The 26,772-nt window shown below is 57.2% G+C and overlaps 1 protein-coding gene across 5 annotated transcripts in view; it reads right to left on the bottom strand.

The window, feature by feature from the left end:
* Nucleotides 1-1,138: 1,138 nt before the first annotated feature.
* The window catches only part of LLGL2 (LLGL scribble cell polarity complex component 2), a 36,517-nt gene continuing 10,883 nt past the window's right edge, over nt 1,139-26,772 (bottom strand). For 2 of the 5 annotated variants that reach the window (XM_044938575.2, XM_044938576.2), the window contains 26 exons: nt 25,861-25,951; nt 19,186-19,278; nt 13,968-14,065; nt 12,691-12,772; nt 12,364-12,479; nt 11,919-12,077; nt 10,029-10,191; nt 9,763-9,895; nt 9,382-9,436; nt 8,661-8,815; nt 6,959-7,176; nt 6,784-6,851; nt 6,507-6,660; nt 6,312-6,416; nt 5,403-5,695; nt 5,136-5,286; nt 4,689-4,839; nt 3,934-4,050; nt 3,666-3,832; nt 2,970-3,234; nt 2,555-2,708; nt 2,343-2,371; nt 2,072-2,119; nt 1,822-1,864; nt 1,646-1,707; nt 1,139-1,480 (listed from right to left, as the gene is read on the bottom strand). In XM_044938575.2, the coding sequence (XP_044794510.2) occupies nt 1,473-1,480; nt 1,646-1,707; nt 1,822-1,864; nt 2,072-2,119; nt 2,343-2,371; nt 2,555-2,708; nt 2,970-3,234; nt 3,666-3,832; nt 3,934-4,050; nt 4,689-4,839; nt 5,136-5,286; nt 5,403-5,695; nt 6,312-6,416; nt 6,507-6,660; nt 6,784-6,851; nt 6,959-7,176; nt 8,661-8,815; nt 9,382-9,436; nt 9,763-9,895; nt 10,029-10,191; nt 11,919-12,077; nt 12,364-12,479; nt 12,691-12,772; nt 13,968-14,065; nt 19,186-19,278; nt 25,861-25,935 (3,162 nt within the window). In that variant the 5' untranslated portion in view covers nt 25,936-25,951 and the 3' untranslated portion in view covers nt 1,139-1,472. Of the gene's footprint in view, nt 1,481-1,645; nt 1,708-1,821; nt 1,865-2,071; nt 2,120-2,342; nt 2,372-2,554; nt 2,709-2,969; nt 3,235-3,665; nt 3,833-3,933; nt 4,051-4,688; nt 4,840-5,135; nt 5,287-5,402; nt 5,696-6,311; nt 6,417-6,506; nt 6,661-6,783; nt 6,852-6,958; nt 7,177-8,660; nt 8,816-9,381; nt 9,437-9,762; nt 9,896-10,028; nt 10,192-11,918; nt 12,078-12,363; nt 12,480-12,690; nt 12,773-13,967; nt 14,066-19,185; nt 19,279-25,860; nt 25,952-26,143; nt 26,185-26,772 lie in introns of those variants that run through there. The other 3 variants (XM_044938577.2, XM_006045251.4, XM_044938578.2) reach the window with 2 other exon arrangements.

The raw sequence follows: 26,772 nt of genomic DNA, 5'->3' as shown, positions 1-26,772 counted from the left end.
TGGCTCTTCACTCGTTCCACTGTGAGGAGACCATTTCCTCGTGTGCTGCTGTGCCTCCGTGCCCCCCAGCCAACTCCTGGTCACCTCTCCTGTCCCAGCTTATGCCTTTTTTTTTTGGCTACTCCACAAAATGTGGGATTTTAGTTCCTTGAGCAGGGATCAAATCTGTGTCCCTTGCACTGGAAGCTCAAAGTCTTAACCAGGGAGGTCCCTCTAGTCACAGCTCAATGTCACCTCCCCAGGCACATTTCTCCCAGGCCCCCGGATTTCCCTCATCCTAACACTTCCCGCACTTGTAGGGACCATGAGTCCCACAAGGGCAAGGGCCACCTTGTCTTGGCCACCTCTGAACCTCAAGCACCCCGCATAGAGTAGGTGCTCGATGAAGATGGGTGGGGAACTTCATGGTGGTCCAGTGGTTAAGAATCCGCCTGCCAGTGCAGGAAGACACGGGTTCGATCCCTGGTCCGGCAACTAAGCCTGTGTGCCACACCCACTGAGCCATGCTCTAGAGCCTGTGCTCTGCAATGAGAGAGGCCACCGTAATAAGCCTTCGCTCTGCAACTAGAGAAAGCCCGTGCATGGCAACAAAGAGCCTGTGCGCCTCAATCAACACCCAGCACAGCCAAAAGTAATTTAAAAAACAAGATACCAGGTGGGTAAAGATGTAGGCCAAGAAGAATCAAGTCCCTGGCTTGTTGAGACCTTAACCTCCAGGCACTGACCCCACCTGGGTGGCTCCCCATAGTCCTTCCCCGAAGTCCAGGAGAAGCCATCAGGTCAACATCCTGTGAGCATCTTCCCCTCCTGACAGCAGAGAAAGGCTGGCCAGGAGTGGCCAGGGCCCTCCTACGGGCCCGCACCCAGGGATGCAGTCAGAGAGACTCAATTTGGTAACATGTTATCATTTATTCCCAAAGAGAGAAGGCATGTGGTGTTCAGATACAACCACGTACAGTTCGTGTATCTGATTCCAAATAGCTTAAAAGAACCCACAGGTTCTCCTGAGCACCAACCTGGTCCAAGGGATGGACCCCAGGGGGCAAAGGCAAGGAACCAGCTAACCATCGTTTCTATTTACATGGAAAAATCTCTGCACAAGTTAAAAAAAAAAATTAAAATCTTTGGACCAGTCTGGTGAAGAGGTAATAAGGTGTTTATTAAAAACTTTTTCATCCGGAGGCAATTAACATTTATAATTTAAAACCCAACCCACTACAAAAGGGGAGGGGGGGAAGGGGGGTTCAAAATTGTGCAACATTAACAAAGGAACCAGGAGAGTCAGGGCCCGGGGAGGGACAGCCCCGGGCTGTGGGGGTCCCCACTCTCCTGAGGCCAGGAGCAGCGGCAGGCTGGACCCTGGGGTGCCCCAGCCCCTGCACGGCCCCGTGCTGGGCTCCTCCAGGTAGGCGGGGCCCCGCGGAGGGGCCCTCAGTAGTGTGATCACTGTGCAGGCTGCACACGCGTCCCGTTCACTCCGCTGCAGGAGACAGAACACCAGAGCGTGAGCCCAGACACGGAGGCTTTCCAGCAAGCGGGGGCACGTGTCAGGGCTGGGATGAGCCTAAGGGTCCAGGAGGGCGGGGACGGGGCCTCCTCCTCCTCCCACGCCCCCCAAGCCCGCAGCAGCGCCCAGGGCCCCTACCTCCCCCGTTGCTGAGGCTGTACCCCACAGCCACTCGCTGAGAACGCCAATCGCCACAGCTCCTGCATGGGCAAAGTCGGGGCTGTCACCGTCCATGGGACTCCGGATGAGGACCCTCACACCCACAGCTCTCCTGGCACCTGGGGCCCGCCCCGGCGAGGCGGACAGTCACTCACCCTCGGTCTCCCTCCAGCGTGCTCTGGATCTCCTTCAGAACCCCTGCAGGGCAGAGGCGGGGAGCAGAGGCCCGGTGAGGACAGTGCAGGTGGGGCCGGATGCCCGCCTCGCTCCCCCTTCTGCTGACCTGGTGAACTGGCATGCCCTCTTCAGGAAACCAGCTCGCGTTTCCACCCTGGGCTTCCGAGTACCCCCCACCCCCACCCCGAACATCCCTCCTGCCAGCCCACAACTCCTGCCCCGACTCACTCTCGTCATTGAGCAGAGCGTGTTCCATCACAGGGCCCGACCTCCGCTCTGAAAGGCAGAGGCCAGGCCACGTGAGCCGTCGGCCTTCTGCTGCCCTGGCTCCCTCTCTGTGGGGGCGGGGGTGCTGGAGCCGGAGCCCAGGACCGCAAGGGAAACTGTGTGACCCCCAGCCCGAATGCCGCATGACCACCTGGGCTCCCCGACCCTCCCCAGCTGCCCTCGCCGCACCTCTGCCCCCACAGGCCCCTGGCCCCAGAGAGACCTGTCTTACCCTCTCCATCACTCTGGCTCCCTGAATTCCTGTGGGGAAGAGACCGTAAGGATCAGGAGGCCATGAGGCTCCCCATTCTGGCTGGGAAAGGGTGGGTGGGGTGGCTGGCTGAGTTTCGGGGGAAAGGGACTCTGAGCAGCCCCAGAGCCGGCACCCCAGGGAAGGCGGGGCGAGGAACGGGTGGAGCAAAGGCCACCTGCCCTTCCACCCACCTGGCTCGGCCCAAGGACTTCTCGGGGCCTGATCCGTTGCGTGGGCGGCTGCGGTTCTTTGATTCTGCTGAATCCACCAGACATCGGGGCTCAACTAGCCACTTGGTGGAAAGAGAGAAGCGCTCAAACTCGGAGGGTGAGATCAGGTAGAAACCTGGGGGTGGGGTGGAGAAGGCTGGCAGGTGAGGGCAGCCCGAGTTGGCCCTGCGGCTGCCAAGAGCACTGCACTACCCACCCCCAATCCCCACACTGGGGGGTCATTAGGGATCAGAGCCTCTGAAAGTTCTCTGCCTAAGGAGCCTGGCTTTGGCTGAAATACCCCAGGCTGTCCTTCCCAGCAGCCCCCACGATGCAGTGGGAGCCCCCAAACCTGGCCCAGGGGGTGGAGGCCCCGCCGGGCCCGCCCCCCACACACCTTGGCCGTATTTGGTGAAGACGCACGAGGCGATGCCGCTGACGTCCTCCCGGCGGATGCAGCTGTACCGCACCTGGGGCTTGAGCAGGGGCAGTGAGACCACCTGGACGTCACCCAGGTTGGTGAGGACGGCCAGGTGATGCTCCCCATAGTCCTCAGCCCGACAGCTGCCAAAGCGGGCTGCGCTGACCCGCCGTACCCGCGAGCCCTCCAGGGCGGTCAGCTTCAGCTTCAGCCGGGCACTGACCTTGGGCAGCGTGAACACCTAGGGCGCAGGGCAGCCAGTCACACCGGTGGCCGGACCAGTTCTCAGTGCTTCATCTGGCCAAGCGAGGACTTCTCGCGTCCCTGCCCGGTGCCGCTGCTGGGCCTGGCCCTCTGCCGCCTGCCCAGCTTCCTGGCGAGGCCTGCTCAGCCCCAGTGCTCCTGCCCTCGGCACTCAGACGTGTGGTTACTGTGCTTGGACTGTGAGGAAGCCAGGGTCTCTTAATTCCCTGTCTGCATCTTCTCTCCCTTCCACAGACACAAGTCCCGCTTCAGTGTCCCTACCACTGACCCTGCAGACTCCACCAAGACCTCGCTTCTCTCTGGTGCCTCTGCAGCCCTCACATAACTACATACACAACTTTAAAGGAGTCCCAGTGGTTGTCCTTTGTGGAGGGATCCCTGGGGGCCCTGCCTCCTCCCGTAAGGCACCTTGAACTGCTCCTCCGACACGACGAGCAGCTGGTGGCTTCCCTGCATGTCCGGGCTCTTTGACAGATCGTGGGCCACTTCCAGGGGCTCGGGAAGGGGCACGCTGTGTCCGTCCAGCACCAGGATGCCCACCACGGGCGCTCGGTGCATTAGCTGGATCTCCTTGGCTGCAGGATGGAGGTAGGCGGTAGGGATGGAGATGAGGTTGAAGATGCCACCCTGCCCCCAGCCTAGGCAGACAAGCACCCTCCCCCTGCCCAGCACTCACCCTGCTCTGCCCGCACTGGCTCATCCATTCTCCGCTCAGCAGGGGGCACGCGCAGGGCAAAGGCGTAGACAGTACCGCCGTTGGTGCCAGCCCACAGCGAGGGGCAGTGGCGGGAACCTGCCAGGAGGCCAAGGTTTACATTTAACCCCTGGCTCTGGGGCTCAACGGGAGCTGGGAGACCTGGCTCACTACCCGTGTGACTCTAAGTTCAAGCCAGCGAACTTCACAAGCCTCACTTTCTTCCTCTGTGAAATGGAGCTGCTGTGGGCCCTGCCTACGTCCTGACAGGAAGGGCCTGCAAGGCTCCCTGACAACCAAGGGCCCTGAGCAGATGATCCCAAGCCCAGGACGGCTCAGCCCTCGAGATACAGCAGCAAAGAGCCCTCGGCCCACCCTTGCCCTGGCAGGAGAAGAGACACAGTCAGACAGCTTCCAGAGGGCCTCATGCATGTCCCAATGCATGCAACCACTCTAGGAGGAAGCCGCGCCACCATGTTATAGGGGGAGAAGCAAGACCCAGAAAGGCTAAGTGACACATCCAAGGTCACGCTTCTAGAGCACAGTGGGGCCTGGGTATGAAGCCAGGGCGACCAGACTCAGGCCGCATAGAGAAAGAGGCAGGCGCGGGGGCTCCAGCTCTGCCCAAGCTCACGAAGGGGCAACCCTCTTAAGGGCAAATCAGCCAGCAGCTTCCAACACACCCTCAAGCCAGAGGATGCTTGCCTGGGCTCCCCCATCTCAGACTGGCCACTCACTGTCCCTCAGGTAGGTGTCGGCGAAGTAGAGGGTCCGGACGAAGCCTGTGAAGGAGTCCTCTGCCGACCGCGCCTCGATCTTGCGCTGCACGGGCGCCAGCTCCATGTTCTGCAGGCCGGTCCGCTCTGCCCTGCTGCTCCCCTCCTGCACCTGCAGCGGGTGGGCATGGCCTGAGGGTGGGCAAGGGCCTTCCTTCCCGGGGGGGCATCAGATTGCTCCATGCTTCCCTTCCAGGGAGGACTGGCCACCGCGTCCCCCACCACCCGCCATCCGCCTGGTCTCATGGACCGAGGATGTGACCCCGAGGTGTTACAGAGACTGCCGTTCACACTTGGGGACAGAGAAGCACAGAGAGGCAGGGCGATAGATCCGAGGTCACGAGGTCGGGCGGGGGTAGATGAGCCAGAGCCCGTGGCCGAAGCAGGCACGACCGGCCCTGGCCTCACCTCTCCCGGAGGGCCGGCGGGCCGCCGCTTTCTGCTGGATGCCCGGCTGCGGCGGATCCGGCGGAAGGACTGACGCAAGGACTTCTTCAGGGACTTCACGCGGGACAGTGGGCCCTCCAGGGCGAGCTGGTCACTGGGGTGCAGCGTGCACCTGGGAGCCGGGGGGGACGTGGGGCCGTCAGCACCGTCATGCTCTGGGGGACTCCCTGCCGATTCAGGCGCCGATCCCAGACCCAGGGCCCCGGCCGCCCTGGGTGGGCTGCTCACTTGACAAAGACCTGCCGCCGCTGCTGGTGGTCAAAGAGGCCGAAGCCGTGGCTGGTGCCGAAGGCCACGAGCCGCCACTCGGAGTGCAGGGCCAAGGAGGTGACCACGGCCGGGGGCTGGCACTGCACCAGTACGAAGGGCTGGAAGCCGGGCTCGAAGTGCACGGGCCCCGGGCGGGCACACAGGCGCTCGTGGCCCTTCCAGCGGTAGCCCTCCTGGTCCCGCAGCAGGTCGGCCTCCACCTGCTCCACTGCGTGCTCCGCCTCCTCGTCGTTCAGCTCCAGCACGAGCACCTGGGCGGACGGCAGATGGGCTGAGCCACCCCGGCTCCAAGGGACAGCTGGGCCCGAGGACCTTGATGGCAGGGGACCCAAGACACACACCAAGGCCCAGGGTCACAAGTGCCCAACCTCTGGCCCTTAATTCTGGCTTCTGGAGGAGAAGTCACCATCCCAAAGGCCTCCTTCTAATGGGATCTGGGAACTCCTATTCACTGGGAAAAGTCAAGGGCAGGTGATGTTCCTGTCAACACCATCAGTGGGCACTCAGGAGACTAGCTCCTGGCCCAGCGTGTGCATGCTAAGTCACTTCAGTTGTGTCTGACTCTTTAGACCCCATGGACTGTAGCCCACCAGTGTCCTTTGTCCATGGGGATTCTCCAGGCAAGAATACTGGCATGGGTTGCCATGCCCTCCTCCAGGGGATCTTCCCGACCCAGGGATGGAACCTGGTCTCATGCCTCCTGCATGGGCAGATGGGTTTTTTTTAACCACCGAGTCACCTGGGAAGCCCAGGCTCCTGGCCTTGCTGTCCCCAACGCCCCCACACAATGCTGAGAAGGAAGCTCCTGGCCCTGGATCCTCTGACCACTCCTCCCCGCTGCTCCCCACGCCCAGCCTGGGATGCTACCTGCCCTGCTGTGCCGGCCACAGCCAGGTAGCCGCTGTATTTGCAGAGGAAAATCTTCTGGATGCCCAGCCGAGGATCGTCACTATAGGGGTCAAAGGAGCCCACCTGCCGAGGGAGAGGAGATCCCGTGAGTGGCCTTCAGCTCTGGGCCTGACCCACCCCCACACTCCCTGGGGCCCAAGCTCAGGGCCTCACCTTGCGGAGGGGTGGCCACTCTTCCTCGCCCTGGGCACTGAGGCTCTCGTTGGGGTCTGTGTCGGTGAGGAACACCCGCACGGTGCTGAGTTTGTAGAGCAGCCGCAGGCAGACGCCCGAGGCGTCCCAGAACCGCACCGTGCCATCCTCATGCCTGTGGGCGGAACCCGCCTGCCACCCGTCAGAGGGCTGCCGGGCCGGCACGCAGCCCTCTAGGCTCTGCTCCCACCCCGCACGTCCCATCTGGCAGGAGAAGACTGCCATTGGCATCACCTACCCTGTTAGCAGCAGGTCCCTCTGCGGCGGGGCCGGGGCCAGGCTGGTGCCGCCGTCAATGGGCCACTCCTGGAGGAGATGACGAAGTTCACGGGCTGGGTGGAGCCTGAGGTGGGGCGGGGCTGGCCCTGGGGGCGGGGCCTGCCTTGGGCGGGGCCGGGCCGGGCCGCACCTACCATGGTGGAGAAGTGTGTGCTCTGCCGGCTGCCAGCTGCTATGATGCGTTCCCACAGCTTCAGCGGGATGTTGGAGACGTGGTGGGAGCAGGTGATGGCAGAGCAGTGCAGGGAGGCCAGGTAGGGAGGCTGGACTGGAGGCCAACCAGCCGTCTGCAGGTCAATCACCACCAGCTCTTCCTCGGCCAGCACCACCAGGGCATAGGGGTCATCGAAGGCTGTGGGGACAGGCCAAGGGTCAGGGGCTGCAGGAGCCACAAGGAAGCAGTGTGCCCGGCCTGGCCCGGTGGAATCTGAGGCTCAGGGGCTGTAGCCAGGGAATCTGCATTTTACAAACAGGCTCAGGGACTTCCTTGGTGGTCCAGTGGCTAAGACTCCATGCTCCCAAGACAGCGAGCCTGGGTTCAATCCCTAGCCAGGGATTGAACTAAATCCTGAATGTTGCATCTAAGGATCCTGCATGCCACAACTAAGACTGGGCACAAAAAAATACATAGATTTAAATAAATATTTAAAAATAATAAATTATTTAAAACAGGCTCCAAATCCAACAATGCATAAAAAGAACTATATGCCACGACTAAGTGGGATTCATCCCAGGTATGTAAGGTATGTAAGCCTGGCCCCGGCCCCGCCGCATATCAGGTATATCAATATTTGAAAATCAATTAATGTAATGTATTGTGTCAAGAGGCTAAAAAAGGAAAATCACATGAGTATAACACTGGGTGCAGAGAAAGTGTTTGACAAAACCTGATACCCATTTATGATTAAAAAAAAAAAAAAACCTCTCAGTAAAGAAAAGAATAGAGGGGACTTCCTCAACTTGAGGAAGACTAGGAAAAAACCTACAGCTGATTTAATAATTGATGGTGAGAAACTTGAAGGTTTCCCACTGAGATCAGGAGCAAGGCAAGGAAGCCTCCTCTCACCACTCCTATTCAAGCACTAGCTAACGCAGTAGGACAAGAAAAGGACATAAAAGCTATGCAGATGATTGGGAAGGAAGAAGGAAAACTGGTTTTGTTCACAGATCATCAGTATAGGAAATCTAAAAGAACTGACCCAAAACTGGCTCTGGCTGCCAGCACGCTGTCAGATGTGAGGATGGAAGGGGCTGAGAAAAAGAGGAAAAGCAGGTTCACAGTCTCCCTCCAAAGAGCTGCCGGCGAGGCCTGGAGAGCACAGCCCAGGGTGACCGAAGCTGTCCCACAGCCCCCCTCACCCGGAGGCCTCGGGCCTGTCCAGGGAGGAGTCATCAGGAGATCTCCCGCCAGGCCTCCTCTCCAGATTTCAACACCGGCCCTTTCTGGTCTTGCTTGTCACCGAATTTAGGAAGCTGACTCAGCGCTCTGTTGGCCTGGCTGAGCTCCAGGAGGCCAGCTCGAATGGCCCCACACTGCTATCTGCCCCACCCCACAAGGAGGGCTTCACTATGTCCAAGTGAGTGTTAAACCCAATAGTGCAGATCTGGCCCCCTTTGGGCTAAGTCCCAGGTGAGCCACTGAAGGGCAAGGAGAGCTTTAGGGTGGGCGGGAGGTGTGGCCAACAAGGACAAGCCCCAGGCCAGCAGGGAAGGAAAGGGAGCAGCCCCCGGTGGGGCTGAGGGACTCAAGGGCGGCAGCGCTGGGATCACCTGCAGGCCCCCTCTCTTTATTTATAGGTGGGGACCCATCCTCCACACCCACTCCTGCCCACCTACCAGCCGCAGGGTCCACCTCGATGAGGACAGTGAAGTCAATGACGCGGGAGGTGAAGTCGAAGGCTGTCTGCTGGCCATTGTGGACCACTGAGATGCAGTGGCGGTCCCCGTAGCTGGCCCGTGGCATGCCGCCCTGGAAGATGGTGAAGGGCAACCTGGCAGGCACAGAAGAGCAGGGGTGGGCTGGGGCTCACCTCATGGCTGAGCCGGCCGAGGGGCAGTCCTGTGACTGGCCACCAGGGCAGGGCCTGGGAGGGTGGCCAGTCTCAAGGCGAGTGTGCACTCAAGGTTCCCAGGAGGGGCTGGGGCGGACCCCTATCTTGTCCCAACTCAATAGCCTGGGAGAACGTGGGGGTGAGCAGCAGGGCACGCAGACTGTGGGCTGAGTCTCTGCTACCAGGCCCACTTCAATCAGATCCCATCACCCTTTTATGCTTCTGTATCAAGTTTCCCTGTATGATTCTGTTTGGTAAGACCGAGTTTGGATCCTGCTGATCTGAATTCTCTCTCCAGGAGGGTGAAAGGGAAAGAAAGGGAATATTTTTTTCAGGAATTTGCCAGAGAGAGGTATGAATGGCCCCCTCTCTGTTGCCTGGAGGCCCAGATGTGGGACCCAAAGGCGTCGTTTATGCACCACCTTCCCCAGGAAGAGGCCTGAGCGGCCTTTTTAGCTCCCCAGGAAGACTCTAGCAAGGGAATAGGACAGGGCACTGACACCTACCCCTGCTTGGTGGTCAGCCAGAAGATTTTGGTAATAGCTTTGCAAGGAAAAGGACCTAAAAGAGAAGGAATGAGCTCGAACGCTCCTCCCGCTTTCAGAGGCCCGTGGGCCACAGCACAGACCCCCGCGCACCCACGGAGCACATCTAGGCTTAGGAGTCTTGGCCTGAGCAGTCCCCAGAGAAAGCCACAGAGTGGGTGTCAGAAAACCCGCCGTATGGCTGCCATCACTGCCTTCACCCTCCTCACCCTCTCCGGGCCCCGGCTTTTGCTCCTCTGAGCTGGGCACCTACACCTGGAAAGCAGGAGATCGCCTGGGGACGGGAGAGGACACTGCCCCGCTCACTGGCGGGAGGCCCCCGGCGGCGGGCAGAGCACTGACCGTAGGGCACACAGCTGCGCAGGGGCTCCGGCTGCGGGCTGTTGCTGGCCACGCGCCACTGGCAGTAGCTGCCGTCGGAATGGCAGCTGACGATCAGGCGGCTGTCCCGCTGCCAGAAGACGTTTTCCAGTTGCTTCGCGGCGGGAAAGAAGAAACAGCGCGCATGGGTTGGGGTCGGGGGGCGGTCCCATCACCTGCGCCCCCTGCCTCAGACAGGGGCTGGATGTGTCAGGTGGGCGTTGGGGAGAACCGGGTGGCACCCCTACCTGGCTGCTGAGGAAATGAGAGAGCACACGGCTGCCCTGCAGGTCCCAGATGACGACGAGGCCCCGGCTGTAGCCGATAAGGATCTGGTTGGGGTCCCGGGGATGCTCCTGCAGAGCCTCCACCATCTCAAACGCCCGCCGGTGGCGGGCCTCCTCTGGCAACCTGGGCAAAAGGACAGTGTGAGCCAGGTCACCAGCCACTGACGCAGCATGGCTGAGAGTGTTGGCCACCCATTAACTACATACACGGCACCTGCAAAGCAGTGGGCGCTGAATGTGTCAAGCATGGAAAGGCTGCTAGGACGCATCGTCAAGGGGAGAGAGAAGTAATGCATAGAGAGGGACAGTAATGCATAGAGATGGAGAAAACCCTCCAGGGATGCAGACACAGGGGGTACAACCACCAGGACAGGCAAGGACGTGGTTTCTAGGAAAGTCCATGTGGAGGTTACCTCTGGGGGAGGGAGGGAGCTGTGACTGAGAGGGGCAGGAGGGGGATCCTGGGGGAGGGGGGTGGGGCTGGCAAAGTTCTGTCTTTTCCCAGAGTTGGCTGCATGGACACTCGCTTAACAAGAATCTGTTAAAACGTACATTCAAATTTAGTGCATTTCTGTAAGGCACCTGCGTTCCATAAAAATAGTTTTTGAGCCCCACAAAACAAAACTCTGTTATCAGTTCTTGTGGCCTTGAGCCCCTCCTTTTCTGGGCCTGGAATGCTGATGTGAAGTCTGGAGGTGCTGCAGCCAACAGAAGCCTATGAGGCAGCAGGCACGGGACCAAAAGCCAACAGCAAGGATGAAATGGAAACAGCCCGAATCCTGAGGGCGCTTCTATGCTCAAACCCAAACCTAACTTGCTACATTTAAAACAAGGATTTAGACTCATAGGAGGGATTCCCAGGGCACTCAGGCTAGGAAAGCCCAGCAAGGGCTCCTCCCTGACCGACTAAATGCCCACTGGTGTGGGTGAGGTGGGCGCTGGCTCGGCCACACTGAGGAGCAGGTCCTTCCACTGTCCTGCCTGCAAACCAGGAGGCCCTGGTGAGCACCAGCCATGCCTGGCCCCCTGCAAACAGTCCTGCTCCAACCATGGTCACACTGCCCAGTGTGAGTCTACCCTGCCCAGTGCTCAGAGGGACCCAGCCCCAAGCAGGAATCTTCCCAGCCCAGCAACACCCAGCTCGGCTTGACCATCACCTGGGGCCTGAGGACTGCGAGAACAACAGGCCTGGGCCAGAGCCCTGAGGAAGCTCGAGCCTGAAGGGGCTGCACATCCCAGCCCTGCTGTCTCCACGGGCTCCTGCTAGACTCCTCCATTGCCTCCCTTTGGGACCTGGCACCCCCTCCCCACCCCCAGACCTGATCTGAACTCCTCTCTACTTCAGACACCACCGTCCAGGAGCAAAGATTCTGAAATGATCCCAAGAATCCTACAGGTTGTGGCCGTCAGGCGTCTGGGGCCGTGGAGCCTGCCTGCGAGCGAACAAGTAGCCGAGACTCCAAAACGCGAGCATCAGCGGAAGCTGCCCATTCGACCAGGGAAGTCTGGGCCTTGTCCGCCCTGCGGCGGAGCCCCTAGGCTTTGAAAGGGGCGGTACTGGTGCCAGGAACACCGGGCTGAGAGCAGCATCGTTACACGGTCTTTGTGAGCCTCCTTTTCCTCCCCTTTAAATGGGATGACAAGTACTCCCAAGACCCCTTTTGGTGCTAGGGTGCTAATACTTTGGAGGACAAGATTCTCAGTTTGGGGGACAGGTTGGGGGGTGCTCAGAGTCTGCCCTCCTGTCCCCACAGACTTTCCAGGAGAGAAATGATAAGCTCCTGAGGCATCACTGGGGCGGAAGGGAGTGGGCTGCGTCCACCCCGAGGGCACGAGGGGCCTGGGGCTCACCGGTGCAGCACAGCGTCCGAGCTGATGGCCCGGTCCTCCAGCGTGCGGAAGGCCGGCAGCTGCACCGCAAAGACATTGCCGCTCTCGGTGCCCAGGTAGAGCAGCTGCTGGGAGGAGTGTGGCAGGACCACAGTGATCTGCGTGGCGCTGGGGGCAGCCCTGAAGACAGGAAGGACAGCCTGTGAGCCGGCTGCTGCCCAGGCAAAGGGGGACCCACAGCGGGGGCAGGGGCGGAATCCCCTGACTCCCTCAGTGGTGCCAGGGATGCCCAAGCCTGGGGTGCCCTTTAATGGCGTTCACGGCGATTCAGACTGGATAAACATATTTACTCTTTTCTGCCAAGGCTGCAGACCGATGGCAGAGAGCTGGGGCTCCGAGAGGATGGGGGGAGGCGGCCCGCAGCCCAGCCCGCTCCCTGGCTGGGGGCAACAAGACGAGTTCTCACCCTGGGGGGCCGCGCAGCGTGAACGTCTCCTCTTCCTGCAGCTCCGACACCCCGCCTTTGACCTCCAGGCTCCACAGGTGCAGGCTGTTGTCATCCAGCAGGGTGACCAGCTGGCACTGGGGAGGGAACGGGGCGGGGGTGGCCAGTCTCGTTAACCAGGGCAGGGCAGCGTTCCCGTGGCCTCGACACGACACACCGTCACACGGGGGCTGCCCAGGGTGTCATTTCAGAGATGCGGGTCATGAACTGCGGCCAGGGAAGGGCAGGTTTGTCCCGGGTCCTCTCATTAGCACCAAACCCAGTAAGAAGGGTGTGGGGTGGGCTCACCTGGCCAGGCAGGAAGTGGATCTGCACCACAGCGTTGTTCTCGCGGTGTAGGCCCATGAACTCCACACCTGGGGCGCCATAGCTAGGAGGAGAGGGCTCAGGAAACAGCTCCAGAAGGCAAGACCCCCAACCCCCGGCCTGCCCTCGGAGTGCAAATCCTCAACAGAGAAGGGCTCCCTCTCCAGGCAGCGGGACCCCTCTGTGGGGGGCGGGTGGGGAGGACACAGCAGTAGGCCAGCCAAGGACAAGGTCCAGCAAGCTGACCCCGAGGGGGAGGCCAGCCAATCAGGGAGGGCTGCCCTGGCAACTGTCAGCCTGCCCACTGCAGCCCCCAGCCTCCCTGAATCCCAAAACCTGACCTGTAGGAGACCATCAGCCACCGCATGGTGGCACCATGAGGAGACACACAGCGGGCACCTGTGGGCCCACCCACGGCAACTGGGGAGCGCGAGTCTTAGCACTGAGAGCTGTAACCAGGATATGGCCGTGGGGCGGCAATGATTAACCAGCTGAGGGAGGGCTGAGCCCTGTGGGACCTGGCTTCTGCCCCCCTGTTCGTACACCAGCCCCTGCCTAGCTCCCCGCCCCCATCCGGCAGCAGAGGAGCAGGAGGGAGTTTCAGCTTTGTCCAAGGAGGTGCCAGCTGGGCTCTCCCCATGTGAACCCTACCCCCACTTCCCAGTCCCCCTGGGTCCCTCCCTGGGGGCTCAGGTCAGATCCAGGGTTGGGACTTCCAGACTTGTAGCCCAGCCCAGGCCAGACGGCCTGAGCAGTGATCCCCCGTCCTGGCTTCTGAAATAGACCCACTGGACCATGTCGACCCTCAGGCCAGGGAAAGACTGTAGGGACAACCAACCTGTGTGTGTGCGTGTGTGTCTGGGTAGACTGTCCGTGCCTGTGTGTGTGTGTGTGTGTGTGTGTGTGAGTGCACATGATCAGGGGTAGAAACTGGAAGAGCAGCTCCCTTAGCACAGCTCCTCTGACCCAAGGCCACCCTGTCTCTAGCTTGGGGCCAGTCGGTTGATTCTTCCGGGGTAGGGGTGGGGAAAGAAAAACAACCGCAGCAGCACTGCCTGGCCCACCCCTGGCCTGCACTCGCTGCATTCAGGGCTGACTCCTAAGAGGGTACTTGCAACGTCCCTGGAACGAGAGGGCTCATCTGCAACTTCTTTTTATATGGACAGTGGAGGAGTCTTTTCTCGAATCTCACCCAAGGCCAAGGCCCCCAGCCTTTCCAGGGCCTCCCTGGGTGGGAGCCGGGAGGACAGAAAGGATACAGCTTGACAGCTCCGGAGCGGGTGCCGATGGCCAGGATGCGCAGGGAGGGGCTGTAGCCGAGGGCGCTGGGCTGGTGGGGGAAGCCATGCTCCACCGTCTGCAACGAGAACCAGGCGTGCACGGGCCTGCAGACACGTCCCCTCTGCCCCTCCACAGCTGGGGGCAGGGGTCAGCACCAGAGGGTGGAGCTGCAGTACAGAGCCACCCGTAGCAGGAAGGAGGAATTCAATCGCATCCCGGTCCCTAGCTGGACCCACCTGGGCCACACCCTCTGTCCATTCCTGACCTGGTCCTTGGCCACGTGGCCCTCACTGGGAGCTCATTCTCCCCAGACGCCTCAGGGGCCCCCTGCTATCCAGGAACTCTGACACGGTTACTCCACCGCCTACACTGTGGGGAGCCCACCCAGCCCTCCTGCCAGGGTGTGGGGCAAGTCTGCGGGGCCGGCATAGGGGAGGCACCAGGCAGTTTGGAAGCCCGGCTGCATCACAGCTCCAGGTGGGCATGTGGGGTCCGGCAGAACCCACAGCCGCCCTTCCTGACTCTGGGTGACCCAAGGCTCCTCCAGGGCTGAACCCCTGCCACTGTGAGCTCTCTTCCACCATCTTCCCCCAGAGGAAGCTTCTGGAGTGCTTGTCACAGACACATGCCTTTGCTCATTTCTCTTTCTAGAAATAATACATGTGCTAGAAAACCTGGAACATACAAAGGAGCCTGAGAAAGAGAACAAAAGTCACCCACACTCTCACGACTGAGCAACCCTTGCTAGCAAGGCTGCGTGTCCCACTGAAGATGTGTGTGGCTCTATACTTGCAGACAGCGACCTCAGAGGAAGGCAAACACTCTATGTCGTCACTTATATGTGGAATCCAAAAAAATACAACCAACCAGCGGACATAACCAAAAGAAGTAGACTCACAGATATAGAGAACAAACTAGAGGTTACCAGTGGGAAGGGGTCAGGAAGGGCATTCAGAGGTGGGGAGTGCGCAGTACAAATGACTGAGTCTAAGACAGGCTCAAGGACGTATCATACAATGTAGGGAATAGAGCCAACACTTTGTAATAACTGTGGCTTCCCCGATAGCTCAGTGGGTAAAGAACCTGCCTATAATGCAGGAGACCCCAGTTTGATTCCTGGGTCAGGAAGTTCTGCTGGAGAAGGAATAGGCTACCCACTCTAGTATTCTTAGCCTTCCTTTGTGGCTCAGCTGGTAAAGAATCCGCCCATAATGAGGAAGACCTGGGTTTGATCCCTGGGTTGGGAAGAGCCCCTCGAGAAGGGAAAGTATGCTGGCCTGGCAAATTCCATGGACTGTATAGTCCAAAGAGTAGGACACAACTGAGCAACTTCAATACTTTGTCCAGTTCAGTTCAGTCGCTCAGTCGTGTCCGACTCTTTGCGACCCCATGAATCGCAGCACGCCAGGCCTCCCTGTCCATCACCAACTCCCGGAGTTCACCCAGACCCAAGTCCATCAAGTCAGTGATGCCATCCAGCCATCTCATCCTCTGTCGTCCCCTTCTCCTCCTGCTCCCAATCCCTCCCAGCATCAGAGTCTTTTCCAATGAGTCAACTCTTCGCATGAGGTGGCCAAAGTACTGGAGTTTCAGCTTCAGCATCATTCCCTCCAAAGAAATCCCAGGGCTGATCTCCTTCAGAATGGACTGGTTGAATCTCCTTGCAGTCCAAGGGACTCTCAAGAGTCTTCTCCAACACCACAGTTCAAAAGCATCAATTCTTCGGCGCTCAGCCTTCTTCACAGTCCAACTCTCACATCCATACATGACCACAGGAAAAACCATAGCCTTGACTAGACGGAACTTTGTTGGCAAAGTAATGTCTCTGCTTTTCAATATGCTATCTAGGTTGGTCATAACTTTCCTTCCAAGGAGTAAGCGTCTTTTAATTTCATGGCTGCAGTCACCATCTGCAGTGATTTTGGAGCCCAGAAAAATAAAGTCTGACACTGTTTCCACTGTTTCCCATCTATTTCCCATGAAGTGATGGGACTGGATGCCATGATCTTCGTTTTCTGAATGTTGAGCTTTAAGCCAACCTTTTCAGTCTCCTCTTTCACTTTCTTCAAGAGGCTTTTGAGTTCCTCTTCACTTTCTGCCATAAGGGTGGTGTCATCTGCATATCTGAGGTTATTGATATTTCTCCCAGCAATCTTGATTCCAGCTTGTGTTTCTTCCAGTCCAGCGTTTCTCATGATGTACTCCGCATATAAGTTAAAAAAGCAGGGTGATAATATACAGCCTTGATGTACTCCTTTTCCTATTTGGAACCAGTCTGTTGTTCCATGTCCAGTTCTAACTGTTGCTTCCTGACCTGCATACAGGTTTCTCAAGAGGCAGGTCAGGTGGTCTGGTATTCCCATCTATTTCGGAATTTTCCACAGTTTATTGTGATCCACACAGTCAAAGGCTTTGGCATAGTCAATAAAGCAGAAATAGATGTTTTTCTGGAACTCTCTTGCTTTTTCCACGATCCAGTGGATGTTGGCAATTTGATCTCTGGTTCCTCTGCCTTTTCTAAAACCAGCTTGAACATCAGGAAGTTCACGGTTCACGTATTGCTGAAGCGTGGCCTGGAGAATTTTGAGCATCACTTTACTAGCATGTGAGATGAGTGCAATTGTGTGGTAGTTTGAGCATTCTTTGGCATTGCCTTTCTTTGGGATTGGAATGAAAACTGACCTGTTCCAGTCCTGTGGCCACTGCTGAGTTTTCCAAATTTGCTGGCATATTGAGTGCAGCTCTTTCACAGCATCATCTTTCAGGATTTGAAAGAGCTCAACTGGTATTCCATCACCTCAACTAGCTTTGTTCGTAGTGATGCTTTCTAAGGCCCACTTGACTTCACATTCCAGGATGTCTGGCTCTAAGTCAGTGATCACATCATCGTGATTATCTGGGTCTTGAAGATCTTTTTTGTACAGTTCTTCTGTGTATTCTTGCCACCTCTTCTTAATATCTTCTGCTTCTGTTAGGTCCATACCATTTCTGCCCTTTATCGAGCCCATCTTTGCATGAAATGTCCCCTTGGTATCTCTAATTTTCTTGAAGAGATCTCTAGTCTTTCCCATTCTGTTGTTTTCCTCTATTTCTTTGCATTGATCACTGAGGAAGGCTTTCTTATCTCTTCTTGCTATTCTTTGGAACTCTGCATTCAGATGCTTATATCTTTCCTTTTCTCCTTTGCTTTTTGCTTCTCTTCTTTTCACAGCTATTTGTAAGGCCTCCCCAGACAGCCATTTTGGTTTTTTGCATTTCTTTTCCATGGGGATGATCTTGATCCCTGTCTCCTGTACAATGTCACGAACCTCATTCCATAGCTCATCAGGCACTCTATCAGATCTAGTCCCTTAAATCTATTTCTCACTTCCACTGTATAATCATAAGGGATTTGATTTAGGTCATACCTGAATTGTCTAGTGGTTTTCCCTACTTTCTTCAATTTCAGTCTGAATTTGGTAATAAGGAGTTCATGATCTGAGCCACAGTCAGCTCCTGGTCTTATTTTTGCTGACTGTATAGAGCTTCTCCATCTTTGGCTGCAAAGAATATAATCAATCTGATTTCAGACTGTAAATGGAAGTAACCGTTCTAAAAAATTTTTTTTTTAATTTTGGGATTTCCCTGGAGGTCCAGTGGTTAAGACGCTGTACTTCCACTGCAGGGGGTACAGGTTTGGTCCCTGGTTAGAGAATACATATGTATACGTATAAGTTTAACATTTTTTTAATAAAAATATAAAGTATAAATTAAAAAAAAAACAACAAAAAAAGCAGAGACTTAGGTGGGACCACACCACATGGATATATGCACACACATACAGCTCTGTATTCGGTCTTCCTACCTAAAGCCAGCCCAGGCTGTTCAAAGCACCCAAATGACTTTTAAAAAAATTATTATTTTATTTAAATTTTTGCTGCCCTTTGCAGCTTGTGGGATCTTAGTTTCTCAACCAGGGATTGAACCCAGGCCATGGCAGTGCCAAGTCCCAACCATTAGACCACCAGGGAACTCCTAAAATGACTTTTAAATGGTTGAAGAATAGTCTTCAGGGGGAGGAACCCTAACTCACTGGGCCTCTATTATTGAGTATTTACTTTGTTACCCGAGGTTTTGCAACTGACGGTTACACTGATGACTCGTCTTGCTCTCTTATCTCTGCCTGTAACTAAGTATTTCCTTAGGCAGATGTCCTGGGGTGGAATTACAGGTTAAAAACGTATGGATGTAAACACTAGAGACTGAGATTGACAAACCATCTTCAGGAGGGTTTTCACCTGTTTCTTAGTTGGCAAACCTCAACCCCTGGTCCCCACCCCAGGGGATACTGAACCTGTAGAGCTAGATTAGAGTGGGACACAGGATGTTAGCCAGCTAATTTGAAGATTTTTTTTTCTTTTAAACCATGGAGACTGTCCTGCAGAAAAAGGCTTCCCCAGTGAGGCAGCTCTCTGTAGGCCCAAGGCTCTGCTCTGGGCTTCACTTGGCCTGCAAGGAGCAGAGAGAGATAAGTCCTGGTGACATGGGGCGATAGCTTAGCAAACCCAACTGCTGCCTGCCCGCCCGCCCTGACCAGTGGATCCAGGAAGGAGGCCCTGTGTTGGGGTCGACCAGGGGACGAGAGCTCCAAAGAGTGGCTATTCTGGGATACATAGATGTGGGCCCCCGCAGGCCCGGTTCTCTGCCAGGGACACAGTCTGCCCTCTAAGTGGCTGTACCTGGAAGGGGGCGGCAGTGGGACGGCAGGAACCCCCACCCGCTCCAGTCCAGGTTCCTGTTCAGCTATGTAAAAAATGCAGAGCCTGGAAAAGCCTTGGGGAGATAGCAGGGTATCTGGAATGTAAACATTTCCCAGGAAAAGGAGGGTGATGCGGTGTGTGGGAAAAGCTGCCCCAGAAGCCCCCCTCGGCCGGCCCCAGGTTGCTGGGGCCTCCCTGGGCTGACAGCATTTTCCCATCACCACCACCAGCAGCAGCTCAAGGCCAAAGCCTCTGGAATTTGGAGGACTCTGGAGGAAGCACCCAGCAGGAGCCTGGTGGGGGGCCCAAGCCCTGACGCCCTGTAAAATACGCACAAGCCATGAGTAGATCCTGCGCCCTCGCAGTGTGGCTACCGCCACTAAGGAACTGAACTTCTAATTGTATTTAACTTCAATTCAAGGATGGGCCCTCACAATTCAGTAATTAGAAAACTTGCCAGGTTATGTTCTTGGGTTCCAGAGCAACAGGGGCTGGAGTCAGGCAGACCAGAACCTTGAATTTCCTTTTTCAACTGTAAATCTTCCAAATGCTAAATATAGATTACATATTCGAAAAGAAAACATAATGGCCAAATTGAGATGAGCGTAAGTATAGAATAATCCTTTTTATTTTAAAAAATAATTTAAGAAAATCTAATATCTGTTGACTACATGTTGAAACAATAACATTTTGGATATATTGGGTTGAATACCTCATCAAAATTAAATTCACTTGCTTAAAAAACTGTAATGTGGCTCCGACAACATTTTAAATTGTGTACGTCTCATATTCCCATCAGACCAGGGTGCTGCCTTAGACACGTCTACCTCGGGACATTGGCAGGAAAGTCAAGCCAAAGAGAAAACAGCTTTCCGTCAGGGGCTCAGGCCACACGTTATCCTATCAATGCATCAGCAGGAAGTTCTAATATCTCACCCGAGTCACTCCTGCTGCAGGTCACTCTTTCCTCCAACGCAGCGGGAGATAAAGGTCAGGTCTACGGTTCAATCACTTGTACTCATAGCTCATTTCCTTTCGGGTCCTGAGGACACTATGCCACCCTTCCCTCCCAAACCACATTCTTTCTCATAGGCTGGTTTAGAAAGAACAGGAACTGAGTCAGGCCCACGAAACTTAGAATCCTCAGCTACCACTTAAAAGGTGTTTGCAGCTGCGCGGGCTACATTGCCTCATCTCATGTGTGGTCCACAGGACAACCCTAAAGACTGCATTGAGCAGGGCTGCCTTTGGCTTGGACAAGATGAGCCTTAGGGCTCAGCTGGCCTCACAGGGCAGAGGCCTGCTCCTTAAGGCCCCTGCCTCCTTCAAAGATTCTCTCTCATTCCCTCATATCCCTCAAGGCGTCTTCTCCAAGTTGACAACTTGGGAGGGACCAAAGCTCCCTCAAAAACAAATTAATGGAGGAATTCCCTGGTGGTCCAGTGGTTAATACCCCATGCTTCCAGTGTGGAAGGTGTGGATTTGATCCCTGGTCGGGGAAACAAGATCCCACATGCCTCACAATGTGGCTGAAACAAAACAAAATGGGAGAGAATTTAATGGTGACCCTAACTGGCTCAGTCAATCCTAAAGGAAATCAATCCTGAACAGTCATTGGAAGGACTGATGCTGAAGCTCCAATACTTTGGCCACCTGATGTGAAGAGCTGACTTATTGGAAAAGACCCTGATGCTGGGAAAGACTGAAGGCAGGAGAAGAAGGGGACGACAGAGTATGAGATGGTTGGATGGCATCACCGACGCAATGGACATGAGTTTGAGCAAACTCTGGGAGATGGTGAAGGACAGGGAAGCCTGGCGTGCTGCAGTCCATTGGGTCGCAGAGTCAGACTGAGCAACAACTAACTGGCTGGGGCCAAGAGAGTGGATTCGAGTGTAATTAGTGTGGAGACGGGGGCTTCCCCAGGTCCGGGAGTGGGCACAGTGGCCCTGCTTCCACAGGAAATATGACCCACGAACCCCTGACTGAGGCAAAGCAACATGAGAAATATGTGCTCGGGGACCCAGCAGAACAAGGAGCCATGGGGACCCCAGGCCAGTTATGAGGGGCCCTGGTGGTCTTGCTGGGGTTTGGATATGGGGAGAGAAGAGAGGTCAGTGAAAGCCTGGAGGGGAACAGGGAGGGGGTGGACCCTCAGGTCCGGAGACACTGGGAGAAGCAGAGGCTTCCACGAGGCACCGTGGCCTGCGCTCTGGCTGCCCCTCATGCTCAGGTGCCCCTCCCTCCAACTCCTCTCAGCCTTTGAAGACTCGATTCCCCCGCCTGGAGCACTGGGCCCAGGTGGGCAGCGTTCCCCCAGGCTGGCGGAGGGTTTAGGCACAGTTCCAGGACCCCGGAGCACAGCAAGTATCAGACCTCCCTTAAGGGAAGCAGCCCCCGGGTATGGGAGGGGCTCAGCCCTGGGGTTGGGGGCCCCTGTGTGGACTTATAAGGCACAGAGCAACCTCCATCAGCCCTCCGCCCAGGACGCAGGCCCAGCCCTCCCAGCCGCCTCCAGCTCCAGTTCAAAGCAGAGGCTGACCAGAGCCTGGCAGCCGTGGGCTGTCCTCCCCTACCTCCCGGGCCCAACATCCAGCCTACCTGGCACTGTCCCCGCCCTGCTACCTGCCTCAGGTGACCTCTGCCAGGAGAAGGGAGAACAATGAACGCTTTTGACAGGGAATTGGGAAAGGAGAGATTTGTAGGAGCTGCCAGACTGCAACATAAGCCTGGTGCAGAGAGAAAGCCTGTCTGTCTCATTCGGGTTCCCCGGAAGGGAGAGAGCAGAGGTCCCCCCTGCCCCCAGAAAGGGAGGACCCCATCCAAGATCGAGGGCTGAGGAGCCCCTAGCACTTGCTGGGGGCGGGGAGGAAGGCTGCCCAGGGGCACCTGGGGGTGTGCTGGGGGGCGGAGTGGGGGACAGGGAGGCACTGGCCCAGACTGGGTGTGGTCAGCCCAGATTCCTGGCGCTGGCAGCAACCTGGCCCTCCCTGGGAGCCTGTCACCTGACACCAGGGGCCCAGCCATGCAAAAGCCAGGACCAGACCGCCCTGGACAGGGGCAGCTGGTCAGGAACACACTGTTTGTTCAGAGCCTGGGGTGGGGGAGGGTGGTCCCAGGCAGGAAGGGCCCGGGTGCCCTTATCAGCCGGCTGGCAGGTCTCACTAGGGAGGCCGGGCCTCGAGGGATTTTTCAAGGAAGAGATTTTACTTAACTTGAGCAACGTGCCCTCGGGGTCCCTTCCTCCCTCCTGTGGGTCCCACAGTCCCTACATGTGGTCCCCGGCGGCCCTGCTGGCATGGCCAGCTGACTCCTCTGTCCTCCTGACTGGCCCAAGGACCCAGCATGAGGCACGGGTGAGAGTCAGGGCCAGCACCCTGAGGCCTTGGCTGTGGGCAGGTGGAACTGGGTGCTGTGTTCCGAGTTGGTGCCCCTCCAGGTGCTCAGGCCGTGCAAGCATGGAGCCCTCAGTTTCACCTGCAGAAGTGGGAACACTACCACCTGAGTTGTCAGGAGCAGGCGAAGACGAAGCTGACTCTGTAGGGCATCAGCCATATGTGGGCGCCATTCAAAGCAATTTAACTCAGTCAGCATACCACCTGGGGTGGAGGGGTTACTATAATACCCACTTTGCTATGCTATGCTATGCTATGCTATGCTAAGTCACTTCAGTCGTGTCCGACTCTGTGTGACTCCATAGACGGCAGCCCACCAGGCTCCCCCATCCCTGGGATTCTCCAGGCAAGAACACTGGAGTGGGGTGCCATTGCCTTCTCCAATGCATGAGAGTGAAAAGTGAAAGTGAAGTCGCCTAGTCGTGTCCGACTCTTAGCGACCCCATGGACTGCAGCCTACCAGGCTCCTCCGTCCATGGGATTTTCCAGGCAAGAGTACTGGAGTGGGGTGCCGTTGCCTTCTCCGATAATACCCACTTTACAGATGAGGAAACTGAGGAGCAGAGAGAGACGTTTCTGCAGTCACTCAGTGAGCTGGCATCTAGACCCAGACCACCTGTCTCCAGAGTCCTGGCCCTGAGCCCCCGGTGAACCGGAGCTACCCTTCAGACAATCAGCCCCCAGCAGGGGCTTTCAAGCATCTGTCCACAGACAGAGCTCCTTCCCCAATACACAGGACATGCTGCTCTCTCTGAGGCACCTCCCTGGCAGCGAGTGTCAAAGAGTTTCGCCAGAAGGTGCTGGAGGGAAAGACCCAGCACTGGTTTAGAAGTGGGCATCTGCAAGCCGCCTGGGACTGGCCGATGATGGTGCCAAGTCCCACTTCCCAGCTCGGTGCCCTGCAGACCAGCCCCTCCAGGGCAGACATTGCCTGCTTCCCCAGATGTGAGGCTCTGAGCTCCAGCTCTGTGCATCCCACTGTCTGCTGGGACCTGGTCACACACCTCTGCTGGAGGATGCCAAGACCCTTCAAATTCAGCCTTGAGCCAGATAACATTCACAGCTGTGCTAATACTGGAACCACCAGCTACTTAGGCCCCTCGACTTACACACTAACTCATTTAATCCGCACACCAACACTGTGGGGTAGTTTCTACCAGCCTCTCCATTTACGGATGAAGAACTTGTCCAAGGAGGCGACAGAAGAGATGAGATGGCTGGATGGCATCACCAACTCGATGGACAGGGGTTTGAGCAAACTCCAGGAGATGGTGAAGGACAGGGAAGCCTGGCATGCTGCAGTCCACAAAGTTGCAAAGAATCAGACACGACTGAGTGACTGAACAAGAACTTGTCCAAGGTCACCTGGCTGGTGATGAACCCAGGAAGGTACCTGACTGGCACCACGTCTGGAGACGTTTCTGGTTGTCATGTCTTGGGGAGGCAGGGCCGGGCATGCTGCTGCTCCTGAAGGCCCCAAATGTCAACAGTGCCAAGCCTGGCGCCCCACCGCCACTGCTGGGCCCCACCCAGTCAATGCAACATCTCCTAAGGGCTCTAAGCTTACCTGCTTCAGAGTGAAAGGTTGAAAAAAGTCCCAGAAGCACCTTAGCTAATAAGTCATAAATGAGATCGCTCACACCCCAGCTCAAAACCCACCAGGGTCTGTTGTAGCAGACCCGCCCTCTCTGGACCTCACGGCTGGGGGCGGGGCTTGGGCTCCCCAATCACGAGGATCCGACCTCACCCCCCAATCCTGACCCTCCAGGCTCCACCACTCACCCAGAGCCTAGATGAGTCTAAGGCCCTCACCTTCCCCAAAGATCTCCCAAGACTTCCCCCACTTCAGACCATCAGCCCTCTTCCCTCCACCAGATTATAAACATCCTGGAGGGCAAAGGTCTTATCTGAGATTCTCAAAGCCTCAGCCCTGGGCTGTGTATACAGTAGGTACTCAAAGCATGTTTCTCAGAAGTGAATGGAAGTAAGAAGGAATTCCAGAAGCCTCCTCTCCCTCTCCCCAGCCAGGCCTGGGGGTGGGGCAGCCGAATTTGGGGGCACGGTGGGGGGCCGATTCCTCTACCTTGGCCCCACCCCAGCTCCACCCTGTTGCTCCACAGTTGGAACTTGGGGCGGGGGTTCATCCCTCTTCGCTGAGCCTGTCTATCCGGTTTGCACTGGAATCAGCCACCTTTTTGGGGTGTAAGATCCCAGCGTCATCAGGGGCAATGGAAGGCAACAGCGATCACACCCAGGCCCCGTGGTGGGTGCTGAGGTTCTGAGACCCGCACTCAACACCCATGAGCTGTTCCCTTGGGAATGAGAATGGCAGCTCCCCCGTTCATAACACCTGCATGTGCACACACACCCATCCCAAGGCCTAAAAGCCCCGCCCACGGCTTCCTTACCCCAGTGGGAGGAGGTGTTCCTTTGGGGAAGCCCTGATCCCAGAGGCAGGTACCCTCAGAGCCACAGGTCAAGAAAATTAGAGGAAAACGGCAGAGCACAATGGGACCCTGACCAGCCTTAAACACGCCCCTAGGAGCTCCCTCTCCCTGGGAGGCATGCAGCCCCAGAAAACAGCAGCTGGCACTCCCGGGCCACTGTGCCCAGCCCTTAAATGATCTAATTCCACATGGTCCACATGATGGGCCTATGCAGTGTGTGATGGGCACTAGCTCCCCCCACTTCTAAGAGGCTAAGCTGGATTGAAAGCCCACCAGTCAGCATGGCCTGGAGGGATCCTGGGTGCCCCTCTGAGGGGAGGAGCACCTTGCTGCTCCCTTTCCTGCCGTCCGCCTTCTGGAGGGGAGGCCAGGGCCTAGATCAAAGCAGAAGTGAGAGGGGCTAATTACCCCGGATTGGCTTCAGATTGCTAGGTGGCCTTGGAGCTAATAAACCACGCTGTGCTCCTTCCCTTTTACAGCCCGGCTCCAGCCTTCCCAGGCCCAGCCTTCAAGGAAGCCCTGTGATCTTGGGAAAAGGACACTCACTTTGGGGAGCGGGGGGCTTAGGAGCAGGTTAGGGTGGGGACAGTCAAATGTCAACCCGCACCTTCTCACAGATGCCTCTCCCCACCCGCCCAGGCCTAGAACCTGCCAGAAGGAACCATGCGTCCCCCCTGCAGGGAACACCGTGTTTTCCTTTGGGGATGATTTGAGGAGGGAGGACACAGCTGTAGCCTGTGGCCCCAGGGCTCCAAGGAAGCTGGCATCATGGGAACAAGACTACACTCTGCAGGACTCACTGACATCTCATCCTCCCTAGCCCTAAGCCTCCCCTATAACCCCGGGGGAGGTAGGCGGGGTGCATGGTTTTATCCCCACATTACAGGTGGGGAAACTGAGGCTAGGAGAGATGGAGAGACTTGCCGAGTTCAGAGAGAGATGAGGGGCAAGGAGAGCCCACTGCTGGGCATCCTGCTCTCCTCGCCCAGGAAAGCTGCCACCCAGACCCCATTTCCAAAACCTAGGTCCCGGGGGCACGGTGGGTGGCACCAAGTAAGCACTCTAGTCCAGGTAAAGGCGACCCCAGTGCCAGCCCCCGCCTGGGGGGAGGGTGACACCTTTTGTTCGTTTGTTTGGCTGCGTTGCACTTAGTTCCCCAACCAGGGATCAAACCCGCACCCTTGGCAGTGAGAGCACGGAGTCCTAACCATTGGACCACCAGGGAGGTTCCTGGGGGAGGGATACTTTCATGCCCGCCATCCACACCCGGCCGGCCCCGGCTCCCCTTACCTTGTTAAACTGGAAGAGGTCCCTCTTGAGCCTCTCCCTCGCAGGGTCGTGTCCCGGCCTCAGGAACCTCCTCATCGTGTTGTGCAGCCCCCTGGGGAAAGCAGGGAACAGCTGAGTGCCCGGCGAGGGAGGCCCCAGTGCCCAGTGCGGGCAGCCTCTCTCCCCGAGCCTGCAGGTGGCCGAGCCCCGAGCCGGGCCTGCTTCACTTCACCCTGGGCTTCCCCATGGCCCATCCCTGGAGTGCGCCTCCCTAACAGGAGACCAGAGGGAGGGAGCCCTGTACCCGGAGGCCCACAGCCAGTTAACACTCTGACGCTTGCTCCCGGCCACCTGCGGCCCTTGTAAAGTCAACGGGAGAAGCTGGGGGAGGAAGCCATTTAGCCCGGCTTTATAGCAACAAGAAGGGCCAGAGGCCCCGAGGTTAATTAAGCTTAATTGTTAACCTGTTTTCTGGAGAACCATAAAACTCTGGCTACCCAGAAAGGGAAACTTCACAAGCCTCTGTCTCCAGAACCAGGGGGAAGCGGGAATGCAAAGGCGGTCCACCTGGGCTCACAGATCAGAACCCAGATGGGAGAGAGGAAAGGCCCAGGGGAACTCCCGCGGCGGGTCAGCACCCCTGCACAGACTCTTCCTTCCGACTTCAGGGAAGGCTGTCCGGGGGCTCTGGGCTGAGGCTGCTCCCACCATCCCACCCTACACCAGGGACCCACGCGGGAGCTGGGTCCACCCCCACAGCTGCCGGGGCCTGCGCGGCCCCAGGCTTCCGCCCCACCTCCCTGTCTCATCTCTGGCTCTCCCAGGTCCAGCACCCCTGGGCTCTGATGGGGTGCGCTGGTTTTCCCACGGGCCCAAGTGGAGGCTAATCAGGAGAAGAAACCTGCTCCCAATAAAGAAACCAGCTCAAAGCCC

This window comes from Bubalus bubalis, chromosome 3, assembly GCF_019923935.1.
Source record: "Bubalus bubalis isolate 160015118507 breed Murrah chromosome 3, NDDB_SH_1, whole genome shotgun sequence".
NCBI lineage: Eukaryota > Metazoa > Chordata > Mammalia > Artiodactyla > Bovidae > Bubalus > Bubalus bubalis.
This window is presented reverse-complemented; position numbering and strand designations above follow the sequence as displayed.